General features: G+C 39.0%; 1 protein-coding gene across 1 annotated transcript in view; it reads left to right on the forward strand.

Moving 5' to 3' along the window:
• Positions 1 to 17,074, forward strand: part of LRP6 (LDL receptor related protein 6) — a 116,844-nt gene that overhangs the window by 71,561 nt on the left and 28,209 nt on the right. Inside the window, exons 8-12 of the mRNA XM_080914775.1 lie at positions 9,500 to 9,716; positions 10,103 to 10,392; positions 11,626 to 11,852; positions 13,672 to 13,856; positions 14,401 to 14,727. Coding sequence (XP_080770901.1) covers positions 9,500 to 9,716; positions 10,103 to 10,392; positions 11,626 to 11,852; positions 13,672 to 13,856; positions 14,401 to 14,727 — 1,246 coding nt within the window. The remainder of the gene's footprint in view (positions 1 to 9,499; positions 9,717 to 10,102; positions 10,393 to 11,625; positions 11,853 to 13,671; positions 13,857 to 14,400; positions 14,728 to 17,074) is intronic.

Genomic DNA, 17,074 nt, shown 5'->3' on the forward strand with positions numbered 1-17,074 from the left:
CATGTGCTATGACCATAAAGCATTAGCTAGACCCAGAGGTTAACTCTAGTGCCATTTTTGTAATTTCTTGTATATTGGATCCTCCTGGAGGGGAGTACGTGTGACTCTTGCCTGTTCACTTGTGCACACTCACGGATGCTGGTATATTTTCGTAAGAGTATTTCACTGTTTACTGAGTTGTTCCTAGTTGGCTTTTGTTCCCTTTTTATACGCCTCATTTTTTTAAGTTGTAAAAACACAGACAACAAATATTGGCTTAACATTTCTAATGTAAATACAGCAGATCTCTGGGATGTTTTATCATCTACAACAAATAAAAGCCATTGAACAGCACCCGCCCCCATTTTCCTTCTTCAGCAGCAGCAGCCACCATTCTGCTGCCATCGTTAAAGACGGTAGAATCTTATGTCATGAGGCAGTTTTTCTAACCACCTGATCACTTCCAGTTTTAGTTATTATTAAGGTTGAATAGCATTGTGTTGCGTATATATAGGCATATATAGGCCACGTTGGTTTAGCCCCTTCCATCTGCTGATGCACATTATGTCTGCTTCTACCTCCTGGTTGTGAACAGTCTACCACACATGGAGTATAAATGTCTGTTTGAGGTCTAGTTCTAATTTCTTTTGGGTAGGAAGGGATGGCCGGGTCATACCATTTTAAGCTTTTGAGGAGCCTCTGTGTTTACCACTCCTAGCCTCAACCACAGTTCCCTTACCTCCGTCCTAGAATCTATTGTTTTTCCAGTGTGTTTAAAATCTGTATCTGGGTCTGAGTTGTGCTCACTAGTCTTGGGGCAATCAATCTGCTTTTTAACATTAAAATATTAAAATCGATGCATTTTTCTACTCTGATTGCAAAACCAGTTTATTTTAATTGTGTTTGAAAAGAATGAGAGGTACGTTTCCATGTTAACACAGTGTTTCTTGATTTATTTGTGACTTCAAGACAGTGGAACTCTCAAAAGCCTTTGACAAATCATTGAATATAATTCACTTAATAGTGTTTATTATAATGGTACCTTTATCTGGAAATCAGTTTACTCTCACTCCCGTTTTTTTAGTTTTTCAAGACAGGTTTTCTCTGTGTAGCTCTGGATTTCATTCTGTAGGCCAGGCTGGCCTTGAATACAGAGATACATATGGAAAGTAGTCCTTAATTATATAGTTCCCTGAATAATTCAGGTTTAAAAAGATTCTATTGAGATGGTAACTTAAGAGCTAAGGCTCTGTCTGAGAAAGGAACTTAGTAACTGGAAATGCCTAATTCTAAACCTAATTATTTCTGGTAATTATATAAAATTACATAGTATAATTAACACATTGTAATTTTTTTATGCTAAAAATGTGTGTATATGCTCTGATGTAGGTGTCTTAGCCTAGGTTTGGGAATTTTAGGGTGGCACTGTAAACAGGTGCATGGCATCCCATAATCTTGCCTTCTGTGTCCTTAGTAGTCCTCCTTCCTGTTGTTCTATTTTCAGGGCTGGTCTTGAACTCTTGAACTCTAATCATTCTCCTGCCTCAGTCTTCCCTTTCCCACCCTCTCTCAGCTTTTCACTCTTGACAGTTTATTGCAGTTAGATTTTTGTATCTTAGGAAGTTGTATCAAAGATAAAATATTACTTCTCTAAGTTCTTATATACCTTTCTTAATACACAAGCTTTTAATGACCTGCTTTCTTTTGGATATTGACTGGAATATTTAAAACAGAATAATTCATTTCTGAGCAGTGTTTCTCAACCTTCTTAATGCTGTGGCCCCTTAACACTGTTCCTTATGTTGTGACCCTAACCATACAATTACTTCATTGCTACTTCATAACTGTAACTTTGCTATTGTTATAAATTATAATGTAAATATCTGATATGCCACCTCCAAGGGGTTGTGACTCCAGGCCAGGAATGCTGATTTAGAGCATAATTTATGTGTATAATGTGGAACTTTGTAGCTTCACTACTCTAGCTGTTTTTCTATCACGTGTTTCTTCAACATGTCTAGTCATGTGAAGTTATATAGAAGCAGTTGTGGTAGTTGACTGGCAGCAACCCAGGGTTTCATGGGTGAGTCTGTCTTGACATCTAATTAGCTGATGAAGCTGCTGAAAACCTGGATGTAGTGTCTATGGGAATTTTGCCATTACTTGGTCTTTGTGTACATTTTATGTGTTAGCTGACATCTATTGCCTGTTACAGCCTACATCTCGATGCGGTTAACAGAATTCAGCAATGCCTCAGAATGCTAACGCCATACTACAGCATGGTGGAGGTGCTGAGCCACTGCAGACTCTAGTTCAGATTTGGAGTTAGATTTTAGAACTGACAGAAGTCTAATTTCAGTTTAGCTAATTAAGCTAGTCTGAGGTAATAAAGTGAGACTCAGGAGTTGCCAGATATAATTAATGCTGGCTCAGTCTTTAAAGTATAAAGGTTATCTTTCGAATCACCTGAATTTCTTTTTATTTGTTCTAGATTTAGATACAAATGAGTTTTTTACCATGAGTTGCTTTGTTTTAAATGTTAAGGGCTTAAAATCATATATAAATCTAGTAATGTCAAAAACTGTTCGTTGGCAGTGGATAGTGACTGTCCTGGAGACCAGGCAGCTTCTCCCATGCTGCTGCCTCTACCCACCGTGGGGGCAGCATGGCGGGTCTAACAGGAATGTCACCTCTGTGAAAGGACCTTACACAAAGGGAATCAGCATCCTGTAGCTTTTAGTTTTTACATTCAGACTTTGCTTAAGCTGTTTGTTGATTAATTTCTTCAGAGGATCCTTTTAATTGCTCTCTGCATCAAATTAAGAACAAAAGTGATAAAGAGCATTTCTCCTCACAGGCAATTATTATTATTGTTGCGATTTAAGTGCCCTTGGACTGGTTCCTTATCTCCCTCCTTCATTTTTCTCATGGAAGACTGCAGGCGTATGGAAAGAGAACAGAGACAACCGGGAACTGTCCCGCTCTTCATACTGGCTCAGCTAGAATGCCGCACAGCTCAAGGGAAGAGTTCTTACCAATGATACTGCTGTTGAGTTAGAAGAAGCAGAATAGTTAGGCCTTTTAGTTCCTCCAGACACAACAGGTACTGTTTTGAAATACAAGCTTGTAAAGGAAATGTAAGAAGAAAGATTTTTAAAGTGTACCTTTGTTGTGTCTTCAACCTGAGACTGAAGATTACAAGCACAGAATGGGGTAGGATTATAAATTTAAAATGTAGAAGAATAAATTCATTGTATGCTATATACTGACCTTGAAATTTGGATCCACATAGTCCAGCATGTAGCCACTAACTAGCTAGATGTGCGGGTGTCTGAGATAACCTGTCCTAGAATGTCCTAGAATGAAAACAAATTCTTAAAACGTAATTAATAAACTTAATATTTCTTTCTTTATTGAGAGGACATCTGGCCATGTTAGATTAAGTATATAATGTTGTATATTCTCTATCTCACTTTTTACAATGTGGTTACCAGAGAATTTGGACTTGAAAATCCTAGCACTTTGAAGTGGAAAGGGTTGATGTTTGAGGCCAGGACTAAGTGGGGTACATAGTGAGAGATTGTTTCAGAATACTAAATAAAAGAAATTGAGAAATTGAAATTGTCACTCACTTGGATCATGTTTGTGAACTGTATTTTACAGTTGGAGAACATTGTTTTCGGTCCAGTTCTGTTGTCAGAATTATAACAGTTGAGAACAGGAAGACTAAGGAATTAGAGGGAAAATATGAATACAATTATGTTAAAATATTTGGCACATCTTAATTACATCAACTGAGTTGAAGTAAACATGACTTGTTATGTCTTGTGGATTCTTGCTGCTTCAGTCAAAGCATTGCTGCTAGAATCTCAGAAGACACCTAGTGCATCCTTCACCACGTGACTGTAGCATCCATTAATTCTTTCTTCTAGAAATACCTTATTTCCTTGTCGGGATTCTCTCCTGTTCTCTCTGGTTTACAGGGTATATGCTTGTGGCTCACCCTGATTAGCCTTCTTTTCATTTACCTTAGCATTTATTTGGTGAATTAGCTTCGTTTATTAATGTCTGATTTGGGGAGAGATGGTGCGGTGGTTGGATATGCTTGGCCCAGAGGGAGTGGTGCTGTTAGAAGGTGTGGTCTTATTGGAGGAAGTGTGGGGATGGGCTTTGAAGCTCTGCCCAGGGTGGAAGAGTCATTTTTTCTCCTGGCTGCAGAATTCTCAGCTCCTCCTGCACCATGCCTGCCTAAATGCTGCCATGCTCCCACCTTGATGATAATGGATGGAACCTCTGAACCTGTAAGCCAGCCCCAATTAAATGTCTTCCTTTATAAGTGAGCTGGTGGTCATGGTGTTTCTTCATAGCAGTGGAAACCCTAAGACAGGAAGAAATGCAGAAAAGTCACAGGGGACCCCATCAAACTGGCAAAAAGTGCTCCTTTTGTTTACTAATTTAGTTATTTATGTCTAAGTAACAAAAGCAAATAGGACTGATGTTAGGAAACAGGAATAAGGCTGTCAGGACATCATAGGCCTGTATCAGTTTTATCTTTGTCACCATGGTTGTTTCAGTCCATTATTTCTATATATTCTTTTATACTTAGGTACTTCTTATTTTATAGCATTGCATTTCAATAATTAAATTTATCCATCTATACTTAGGTATTAACACATTTCAGTAAAATAAATTTTAACCAGTAGTAACTACCATTTTCTAAGCACCCTGACCTTTGACGCCTACAGATTTAACATTCTGGTCAGCTTTTGGACAGTCAGTGTTAGTGGTGATTCACTTGTTTTGTCACTGTTACTTGCTGATTACTTGAGATTTAAAAAAAAAGTCAGAGGACTTAAGGAAGGGTAGAATGTGCCAAATTATAAGAGCTAAAACAGTCATTTTGGATTGTGAGTTCTGTTCATTTTTATTTATGATTTTCAGTTTTATTCTTATTATCCAGATTCATACCCAGTCTTCCATTTAAAAGCACATATTGTTTTTATTTTATGAGTGTGTGGACTTTGTCTACATGTAAATATGTGCTTCATATGCATGCCTGGTGCCTGCAAGGCTACAAGAAGGCATCAGATTCCTTGGATCTGGAGTTACAGAGGGTTGTGAGCTGCCATATTGGTGCCGAGGATAGATCCTTGGTCTACTGGAAGAACAGCCAGTCCTCTTAGCCACAGCTATCTCCCCAGCTCCTAATCATTTAATTTTTTTATCAAAACTTTTATTTTATTTTGTGTATGGAGGGGCCTGCTGATGTATGTGGGTATATGTGGAGGCCAGAAGTCAGCCTCAGGTGCCCTTCTCAGGTGTTGTCCACCATGTTTTTTTTTTTTTTTTGTTTTTTTTTTGTTTTTTTTTTTTTGTTTTTTTTTTTTTGAGAGTGGCACCCTTAGGTGCTTACTGAGTAGGCTAGGTTAGCTATCCAGAAATTCCTAGGACTCTTCATGCCCCCATCTTCCCCGTGTTGGGATTGTGAGCATTGCCACCATCCTGAGCCTCTTACATGGTTTCTGGGGAGCAGAGTTAGGTCCTTGTGCTTAGGCAACAACTGAGCCATCTCCTCAGCCACTGGCCATCTTGTAAGTGAGTTGTTCACTCATCCAAATGAACAAACAAAATGATACAGGGTGATAGAGCTCAGAGAAAGAAATTGGTAGATCCTTTAATATTTTGAAGTAGAAATATAAACTTTATTTTACAGTTCAGTATTAGTCATTTCATTTGTACTTTTAGACAAATTCATTTTAATAAGATGGATAACTTTGAATGTAATCAGCAAATTAGTGTAATTTATTAAATATAATTTGTGAGATAATTGATTTAAGATAGCAATAAAACTAGTCAAACCAGAATTGTTTTAGTATACCATAATCTTATAAGAAAGTTGGATTGTCTCAGGTTGTCACCTGAGATGTCTTCCTAAGTCACGTTCTACATCAGGTTAACAGCAGAAATTGGGTTGACTCAGCTGGATCCTTGAAATCTATTTATTAATCTTGAAAAGTATGCAGCCAAGTTCCCTCCCTCCCTCCCTAGCCAGTAAAATATACAGAAATGGAAAGCAACCTCACACTAAAAAAGAAATTAAGTCAGATTTTTACGGAATGAGCGTGGAGGAGTTTCAGTGGATTAGGATGATGGAACATTAAAAGGGAGTAGAAAGCAGGGGGACTGGGGGGAGTGAGAGTGGAGCTGGAGGCTGTTCCGAGCAGGTTCTTCATCTGAGCACAGTGATGAGAGGAGGCAGCTGTCAGGTCATGTGCAAGCGATATGGCAATAAACTAAGAGCATCAGATTAACAGTGGCTGTGCAGAATCACTTCATTTGTGTGCACTTTTCCTGAGATGCTGTGTTCAAGTACAAGGGAAGCTCCTGGGAAGTATTGGGAAGAAATTCTTGAATGTGTGACAGCATAGAGGGCTTGCATTCCAACTCTAGTGTGGTGGGCTAAGTCAGATGATCTCCTTAATTTAAGATGGGGAACGTAATGGGGCTGGACAGGAAGCTAGCAGTTAGTGCATTTGCTCCTCTTCTGAAGGGCTCAGTTTTATTTCTCAGCACTCACACCAGCAAGCTCATGACTGTAACTCCACTTCCAGGGAATCTGATACCTTTGCCCACCTTGAGTACCTGTGTTCATGTGCACATAGCCACATGCAGATACAAACTTCTACACATAATTAAACATAATAAAAATTAAATCTTAACAATATGAGGACATAGCACAGAGTTTTAAGTAAGCTTTTTCTGCCTAAAAGTCTAAGAACCAAAAGAATAGGGCCAGAGTTGTTTCTATATTTCTGGCTTTCTAGAGGGAAAGTGTCCATTCTCCTGCCCCATTGTGTCTTGCCATGGTCTTTCCATAGGTTTAAAATTTGGGGAAGAACAGCATTTGTGGTCCAGGTCATGACACTGTAAGGCGAGAGTGAGCATTGTACAGATGAGCTCTCCTGGCTGCTGTTAGGGCGTTGGTCTGAGAGCAGTCCTCACAATCCCATCTGAGGATTATAGTCACTGATATTCTAAAAGTGTATTTAAGGTGGGAATGATGCCACACTTCTGCCACCCCACTACCAGGAGGCTTAAAGCAAGAGAATCTTGAGTTTGAGGCCAGTCTGGGCTGTGTTGTGAGATTCTATCTCAGAAAATAAACACTAAGACAAGTAAAATGTAAAATGTGAACACAAGCACTTTGTATATTGCAGACTGCTTCTAAGAGCCTGGGCAAACTGAGAGCTGGGGAGAGGACAGCGAGGTTTTGTAGACATGATTATAGCAGCCACAGTAAATTTTATTCTTTTTTGTAGTCCTAGTTATATTTGTCCTACTGTGACTTCCTTATGCCTTTATGCCCTCCAGTCCTCTCAAGTATGCAGTTGTCTGCCTGCCTGCTTATTATCTATCTTACTCATTTTTATGAACTGCACACATATTTTGTAATAGGAAAAAGAATAGGGTCAAAGTTGTTTCTGTATTTCTTGGAGAAACCAAGAGTTCAAAAGTAAACATTTTAAGCATTAAGGTTAAAAGAGTGTAAATGGTTTTTACAAGCCAGGCACACAAACAGGATAGTTTCTCATGCTTTGCTTTATTTGTGATAGAAGTTTCATTTCATCGTGTTCCCAGTTTAAAAGCCACTTGGCATGTACTGCAGTATTTGGTGCTTGAATAGTGACTGTGGAGGGAGTCTAGAGCTCACATTTAAGTTAGACACAAAGAAATAGCTGGCTCCTTCTCACTGCTTACCTTTTTACTGGTGCACTGTTGTGATATTTTACCTAAAGTAGAACGGTGGCTCAACAGTTAAAAGCATTTGTTACTCTTATAGAGAACCAGAGTTTGGTTTGCTCACATAGGGCATCTTATAGCACCAATAACTCCAGTTCCAGAGGATCTTCCACCCTCTTCTGGTCTCCACGGGCACCTGCTTGCCTGTGTTCATACATACATACATGCTCATATACACACCCAAGCACAGACATACATATCAAAAAATAAAAATAGGAATATTACTTACCCATAAATTTCATCTTAAGAATGACCTATTGAAAGAAAACGTGAATATTCAAAGAAGTTTGTTTTTCTTCAAATTGTTAACTTCGATAAGTGTTTCAGAAAGGATATGGAATAGTGTTTAGTTTTTGAACTTTAGAAAGCATTGTTTACTGTTATATATAGTTGTCTTAATAATTTCATTATATATGATAGAGGGAAGAATAAATATACTTTTACTAGCTATATATCCAATGTTATTGAGACTTTTAGTGACAGTACAGGGACACATGACAGTTTTGTATGGTCAGGTTCCATGTGCCAGGTGCCTTTGATGGAAGTTCAGCAAGCACATGTGAGCTTTTAAAGACGGCAGAGAAGATAAAATCTGGTTGCTGACCTACTAGGAATACTCAGTCACATTACTTTCCTCTCTCAGGAGTCCTGTGCTGCTCTCCACATCCTTATGTGGTCTCAGCCTCTCATCTTCCTGTCTTCATTTCCCAAGTGTCAATCTTGTAGGGAAATGCAGCACTGTTCCTCTTTTTGTTTTGGTTTGTTTTGCTTGTTTTTGAGGTGCTGGGAATTGAACTTGAGGTTTCTTGTGTGCTAGACGGATATTCACCAACTGGGCTGTTACCTGGGATATTTCTTACTGGATTAAAAAGTTAGTATTTGCATGTAAGATTCTATCTGATGCCTCTTAAGGTTTGTAAAGGTAGATGTTTACATGTGCATATGCTTAGTATCAGAATAAGATCTCTGAAGACTAATTTACCTAGCACATAGGCCATTTAAAACTGTAGTGATACTCTTATAGAATTAAACATTAGGAAGCTTTCTCCATCTTTCAAAACAAGGTTAGTACATGTTGCTACAAATGCAAGACTGTATCCACTAACACTGCTCTTGTGTAGTTGGGAAGAATGGGTCCAGCTTTGATTTTTACATGCATGTGCACAAAGGGTATTGCAGCTCCAGGTACAACGGGCCTCATAGGACGGACTTACTGAGGTATCTTCCCACTTTATTAAAGTCTTGGTGGTGGCTGTTACTTATGTAACAGAATCAAAGACATCAACTCTTTATAAGTGGTGTGTGACTTTAATGAACCTTGGTTTCCTTAGAAAAAAGCCAGGATGAAATATAATGTTGTGAAACATGTGTTATATACTTCATAATCTGAGAAACATATGGAAACTTAAGTTAATGATAATTTGCTTAATTTTGAGTCATTCAATAAAAGACTTTCATATCAACTCTAAGTTTACCAGAAAAATTAGAAAGGAATGATAATAAGAAATTAGAGAAAAAGAGGTCAAACATGAATGTGAGGTGAAGTGAATGTTTGAAGTAATTATCACTAAGTCGTGTTGTGTTTTGTGGCGCAGTGTCTTAGCAGTACTTTTGAAACTTGGGTTTTGATGCAGTAGATGATGGGAGTTTTTATTTTACACACATTCAAGGAATAAATTCTGACCTAGACCTCTTCCTCCTCTCCATCTCAAACCTGAAGGTTATGAATACTGACGGCACTGGGAGACGGGTGCTGGTGGAAGACAAAATCCCTCACATATTTGGGTTCACCTTGCTGGGTGACTACGTCTACTGGACTGACTGGCAGAGACGGAGCATCGAGCGAGTGCACAAGCGGAGCGCAGAGAGGGAGGTCATAATAGACCAGCTGCCAGACCTCATGGGGCTGAAGGCCACAAGTGTTCACAGAGTCATTGGTGAGTCAGCCCCGAGCAGAGTGTACAGGTGAACTGTTGATGTTTGAATCAATTTAAAATCATCTTTACTATATCTGCCTTGTATTCTGATATCACAATGTGATCTGTTACATGTAGATCTATAGACAACCACTTTCATCAAAGGAACTCACTGTGATATTATATGCACCTTAGTTTTCAGCTTACTGTAGGTATAAAACATTTGCTTATATTTTTTCTCACGGATAATCCCAATACAGCTTGTTTATTAAAATTAAGTTGGAACTAGGTTAGGACTAACACAGTCATATCTTTATGAACTAAATGTGTCCTGCTTTAAAAGTGAATGTGTTGATAATGTCTATGTGTGTGTTTTTCCGTATCTTTTATAATATATTTTCTTTTAGGTTCTAACCCCTGTGCTGAGGAAAATGGAGGATGTAGCCATCTTTGCCTCTACAGGCCTCAGGGACTTCGATGTGCCTGTCCCATTGGCTTTGAACTCACCAGTGACATGAAGACATGCATTGTTCCTGAGGCTTTCCTTCTGTTCTCACGGAGAGCAGATATCAGACGCATATCTTTGGAAACAAACAACAATAATGTGGCCATTCCTCTCACGGGTGTCAAAGAAGCTTCTGCTTTGGATTTTGATGTTACAGACAACAGAATTTACTGGACTGATATCTCACTGAAGGTTAGCAAAGAAGCTGCAGGTGCCAGTGCAGGGGCTGAAAGCAAGACCTTGACTTACAGTGTGGTGCACCACATGTAGTGGCTTATTCGAGCTGACTGAATTACGCATCCTGGTGTTTTCTTTTTCCCAGCTTTACTATTGAGAAGCTTACTGAGAAAGTGAGAGGAGATGCCTGACTAAAATCCGAAGGATAGTCTTTCTTTCTTCTAGATTGTGGCTTTAATTCAGATAACTGTTGTACACCCATAACTTGCAAAGAATATGAAATGTTGCAGCCAGACAGTTGGATCCTAGTGGTATTTAAGAAAATCTATTAATTCAGTGGGGGTGGGGGTTGGGGTGGGGCTTGGGGTCAAGTAAATAAACCTTGGGGTCAACTGCTCCCATCTTGCAGGACTCTTGCGTTAGATGAGAATATCTGCAGATACACGCCACTCGTAACACCATTCGGCCTAAAACTTGTAAGGTGGTATCATCTGTTACTAACTTTTAACATTTATGGGGTTCAAAACCGTAAATATGATATAAAAATTGATTCTGTTTGTATTATGAGCTTTGATGTGGCTAAGATATGAATTGACACACACAGTGGCCTAGGGTAATCTCACGTGTCTTCAGAAAACTGATTACCAGTAACCTTATAGCACTCTGGTCCCCTCTGGTTCACTTGATTACCTAGAAATTTCAAAGAGAACTCATTTTTGGGAGATGACTCCATGGGTAAGAATATGGGTGGGTGATGACCTGAGTTCAAATCGCTGACCCCCATGTAAAAGGCTGTGCGTGTCTGGAACTCCAGTGTTGAGGAATAGATACACTTGCCAGTATAGCTCAGGCAGTGAGCTTCTGGCTCAGTGAGAGACCCTGACATAGAAGAATACAGTGAAGAACAACAATGGAAGAAAACATTCAGTTTTCGTCTCTGGCCTGTGCCTGTGCATATCCAACGTACACAACACACCAGACAAGCAAAGATGAACATGTGGACACAGACGTGTGCGTGCATGCACACGCACGCACACACACTCCACCCAGATATCTCATTTCATTGCCTTAATAGGAAAAAAATTTGATTTTTCATTTTAAAAAATCCCCCCTGAAGTGGCTTAATTAGAGTTGCATTTATTAAAAGCTGTTACTTCTGTGTCCTTGTACCACCAATAAAATCCAGACCTCTGAATTACTGTTTTAACTTTAAGCCGTATGTCTTAGTTGCACATCTTATTTTTGCAGACTATTAGCAGAGCCTTTATGAATGGCAGTGCACTGGAACATGTGGTAGAGTTTGGCTTAGATTATCCAGAAGGCATGGCAGTGGACTGGCTTGGGAAGAACTTATACTGGGCAGACACAGGAACAAACCGCATTGAGGTGTCAAAGTTGGACGGACAGCACCGACAGGTTTTGGTATGGAAAGACCTTGACAGTCCCCGAGCTCTGGCTCTGGATCCTGCTGAAGGGTAAATAGCTTTATGTATGTATTCTTTATAGCTCCATCACACAGCGGTTGTGATTACATCCTTGATACCTTATTGTTTACTAGTAATGTGACAACTAAATTATAGAAAAGTTTTATTTTAAAACCAGTTTTTGCAGGTCATAGAGGCTCATACTTGTAAGGACCAGCCCCTGGCATGCTAAGGTAGAAACATTCCTGGGAGTTCAAGACCAGCCTTATATGTCATGAGTTTAAGCCAGTTACACATAAAACCCACCTCAAAAACAAATAAATCTAAAAAAAAAAAAAAAAAACCTCAAAAAACTCAGGCCATTTATATTTTGTTGCTTAATAATAATTTACTACTAAAATTTACTTCATCATTATAATATACTCTAAATAAAGTGAGAGGTTTCATAATATACTGTTCATTGATCAGCATCAATATACTGAGTGAGCAGTGTTTTATCATCATTGTACATTTGCTGCTCACTCTCTGATCCCCTCAGTATAGAGTCCACGTAAACAGTGTTTCCTACCGAGGAACAACTAGTGTGAGCCCCACTCCCAAGCTCTGGTTTTGCTTCCATGATTTTAGTTCCCAGTGGTCTAGAAATAATTAAGATAAAGCATTCAGGAAATGAAAATTTGTTTTCAATCTGTGTGTGTCTGTATGTGTGTGTGTGTGTGTGTGTGTGTGTGTGTATACATGTTGTTGGTAATCAAACATTTTTGCTTTGCTTTAAGCACTATTTGCCAGTCAGATGCATTCAGGACTTAGAACTAAGGACTCTAGGTTGCCCCTAGCAAGTGTGGCATTTCCATCAGAGTCGTTTGTCTTTGGACTGCAGTAGTGTGCACATGGCTCTCAACTGAAAAGAGCAAATGCAAACAACTCTAATTCCGACAGCAGATAAATCACTACCAAGTGAACTATCAGTTGGCAGACTGTTGAGTGAATGTTTGTCCTTAAGCATTTCACGAGAGCCAGCGTGTAGAGTGATTTCCCTAGGCTCAGTGCTAAGCACTAGCAGCTGACCAGCTTAGCTGGTGAAGTATTTGGTTAAGGTTCTAGATCTAGCAATGACATGTAACTGACTTGGAAACATGAGATGAGAGATTTCTTGCTTCTTTACTGTTTTGGCCTTCCATATATAAAAAGCCCTAGCATTAAGATTAAAGTGAACCCTCAGAAAAGTAAGGTGTAAGTAAGTGAGTATTTTGAATGTCACAAGGATGTCAGTACTTGTATCAGTCGCTCAGCCAACATACAAGGATGGTATCCATTGTGTACAGTTGTGTAGTATGTTCTCTTGAACTGTATAACCAAATATACTTTCTGGTTTGCCTTTGCTGTGTGCCTTTCAAAAGCCACTGTTTATTTTTACGTTAGTATACTCTTGCAGCTTGCTTCTGAAGAACGTTGATTTATATAAGTTGGAAGGTAAGCCAATATTTAAAAATTTAAAATTGATTACACTCAGAAATACAGAAAGATATTTTAGTAAAGTGAACCAGATTCTTAGACCAGATCATCAATTCTTTTCTTGATACTAGTTTTACAAATGTTAATGCTGCAGTGAGGAAATCATTGTTTGTCTATAATTCCTGGTCTGATGGATGATGGACGTGCTGAGCAGAGCTACGTGGCCACGCCTTTGTAGGAGTGCAGGGCGTGGTTAGTGGGAAATGACTAGAGCTTAGAAGAATGGTGGCCATGGCTTTATCCATTTACTTGATTTATATAAATTTTCAAGTTTATTCAGTTCCTCCACATGAATATGACCCCCTCCTCCAGAAAACCAAGCTGAACTGTTACATTTCCATTGTTTTGAATCCAGGTTTATGTACTGGACTGAGTGGGGAGGGAAGCCTAAGATTGACAGAGCAGCCATGGATGGGAGTGAACGCACTACATTAGTTCCAAACGTGGGCCGAGCAAACGGCCTCACCATCGACTATGCTAAGAGGAGGCTTTACTGGACAGACCTGGACACTAACTTAATAGAATCGTCAAATATGCTCGGTAAGTGTCACTAATTTTTCCTTAGGAGATGTGTTTATGTAAAGTCAGGGGCTGCTACTCACTCTTTTAGATGCTGTGAATCACACATCATCATCATCATCATCATTATTATTATTATTATTATTATTAATAGTTTGCCTAGTGACTTGGGTTTACTTATGTATTATACAAAGTTTTATTACTGTGGATTTGTACTGATATTTATGAAGGGATACTCCTGATACGCACATGTATTTTCCCTTATCTTTCTGTGGAAGGGAGAATGCAGTATTGAACTGTAAGTTCTTGTGTAGAGGAAATAAAATCAAAATAGACCATAGGAGTTTAAAGAAACGTAGTGATTTATAAAGAGATGAGTTTTAGACATGGGTCGGACTATAAATGGACTGCTTTCAGAGGCCTTATCTGGTATTAGAATTGCTTTTAAATGAAGTGTTCTATTTTAAATTGTTTACAGATTTAATGTTTCATATGTCACCCCCTCAAAGACACTTGTTCCTCACATACTTATGCCTCTCCCTTGTCTACTGATTCCCTGAAACAGGACTCAACCGTGAAGTTATAGCAGATGACTTGCCTCATCCTTTTGGCTTGACTCAGTACCAAGATTACATCTATTGGACAGACTGGAGCCGACGCAGCATTGAACGTGCCAACAAAACCAGTGGCCAAAACCGCACCATTATCCAGGGCCATTTGGATTATGTGATGGACATCCTGGTCTTTCACTCTTCCCGGCAGGCAGGGTGGAATGAATGTGCCTCCAGCAACGGGCACTGCTCCCACCTTTGCTTGGCTGTGCCCGTTGGAGGTTTTGTTTGTGGATGCCCCGCCCACTACTCCCTGAATGCTGACAACAGGACCTGTAGTGGTAAGTTACAGTGTTGCCCAGGGGTAGCGATAATTAGCAGACAAAGCAACATTTTGAGAATGCTTCAAAAATTTTCTTAAACAGTACAACATTGTATAATTAAAAAGGTAAGACTGGGGAGATATACCAGGTTTTGCTGCTCAATTCAAGATAGCAATTTAATTTATAAAAGAATTGTCTTTTACTCTTGAGCTTAAGTGTTGAGTAAACAAAGTGTAGTGTCAGAGAAGCACGTACGTATTCATACGTAATGCTTATTTATTCATAAAGGAAGAGCAGTACATAAAGAGAACAAAGAAAATTCTAATGTCTTTTAATTGTGCTTGAAGCCATACAGAAAATGCACATGAAGAGGTTAAACCCAGGATGAAGCAGTGGTTGAGAGTGGGGACAGTGCCCATGTGTTTTCATTGCTTGATTCTAGGTCTTCTCTCCTTGTCTGGGTCCAGAGTTTGAAATGATGAGAGGGAAGGATGTCTCTGTGTTTTAGCCCAAGTTCTATTGCTGTGAACAGACACCATGATCAAGGCAGCTCTTACAAAAGCAACATTTAGTTGTAGCTAGCTTGCAGTTCAGAGTTTCAGTCCACTCTCATCAAGGAGGGAGGATGGCAGTGTGCAGGCAGACATGGTGCTGGAGAGGAGCTGAGACTTCTGCATCCAGATCCACAGGAAACAGCAAGAGAGTGAGACTGGGCCTGGCTTAAACATTCGAAATCTCAAAGCCCACCCCCACAGTGACACACTTCCTCCAACAAGGCCACATCTCCTAATAGTGCTACTCCCAGTGACGGGGCCATTCCTATTCAAACCACCACACTCTATAATATCGTTTTAAAAATTGACAAAAATTTCACATTAAAAACGAACACACGGGGCTGGAGAGATGGCTTCGTGGTTAAAAGCACTGACTGCTCTTCCAGAGGTCATGAGTTCAATTCCCAGCACCCACGTGGTGGTTCACAACCATCAGTAATGGGATCTGATGCCCTCTTCTGGTGTGTCTGAACACATCTACACTGTACTCCTGTACATAAAATAAATAATTCTTTTTAAAAAATGAACACACAGTGCTAACAAAAAAGCATGTTACAACATTGTTGCTATAGAAAACCTGGTATATGACTTAAGTATATAGAGAGGCCCATGTCTTGAGAGTTAGATAAGAAAATTAGTAAATGGTCAAGAGAGATACAGACATCAAGTTAGGAAGAGTCTTGGGAGACAGGAGACTGTCAGTGTGGAAGAAAGTAACAGCTTATTGTAAGATTTTAGATATAATTAATTAGTGAAATTACATTGTCATTATCTGAAAAAAAAAGGTGTATCATATACCAAAGGATTTAATCTTTTCTGAAATAGGCTCCAATTATGAACAAAGAACACAGATTATAATTATGCAATTATGCTTTAGAGAATCCCACACATTGTATATTTTTTCTTTGCAAATACTTTTTAAAAATATTATACTGTTGTGATTAATTTTTAAATTTATTTTATTTAACATGCATTGGTGTCTTGCTTGCATATTTATCTTTGTGAGGGTGTCAGATCCCCTGGAACTGGAGTTACAGACAGTTACAGCCCTGTGAATACTAGAATTGAACCCGTGTTTCTTAAAAGATCTTTCTATAGATGATGAGATGTGGTTGAGGATTGGAGGATGGGCTTAGACTTTTAAATAAAACGTGTTGTGTCATTTTAAGCATGGACTAAAACTCATATTGTCAGCTGCCAAGAAATATTCCACTTATAATTGTTAGCTTTTTAATTAAAGTTTTAAATTATACTTCAATTTATTGTGTGTATACATGGACATGCTTCATTCTTATTTTATGGCAAACATACAGAGGTCAGAGGACAGATTGAAAGAGTTGGTCCTGGAACTGGAACTTGAACCACCAAAATTAGTGGCAAGTGCCTCAACTTTGCTGAGCCACCTTGCAGGCCTATTAAGGTCTTTGAGTAGATTCTCATTTTTGTTGTTGTTGACAAGCATCTGTTTAGAGACAGATTTAACTTAGTTTTGTTTGCTTTGAGATGGAGGTTACACTGTATAGTCCAGGCTGGTTTTGAGCTCCTGGGCTTAAGCAGTTTTTCTCACATTCTTGAGTGGCTAGGACTGCAGGCATATACCATTTGGTCTCCAACTTTATCATACTGCACATTTCTAGAATAAGATCTTCAGTGACTGTGGAATCTTTTGTATTGGTTGCAATATGGTTTGGAAAAGAATATTCAACAAAACTCATTAGGAACCAGTCAAATATTTGGTTGTTTCCTGGACAGGAATATTGAAAAGTAAAATTCTGAAGTCTTTTGAGTCTTACTGAGTGTTAATGCAATTG

The sequence above is a fragment of the Micromys minutus genome (assembly GCF_963924665.1).
Source record: "Micromys minutus genome assembly, chromosome: 3".
NCBI lineage: Eukaryota > Metazoa > Chordata > Mammalia > Rodentia > Muridae > Micromys > Micromys minutus.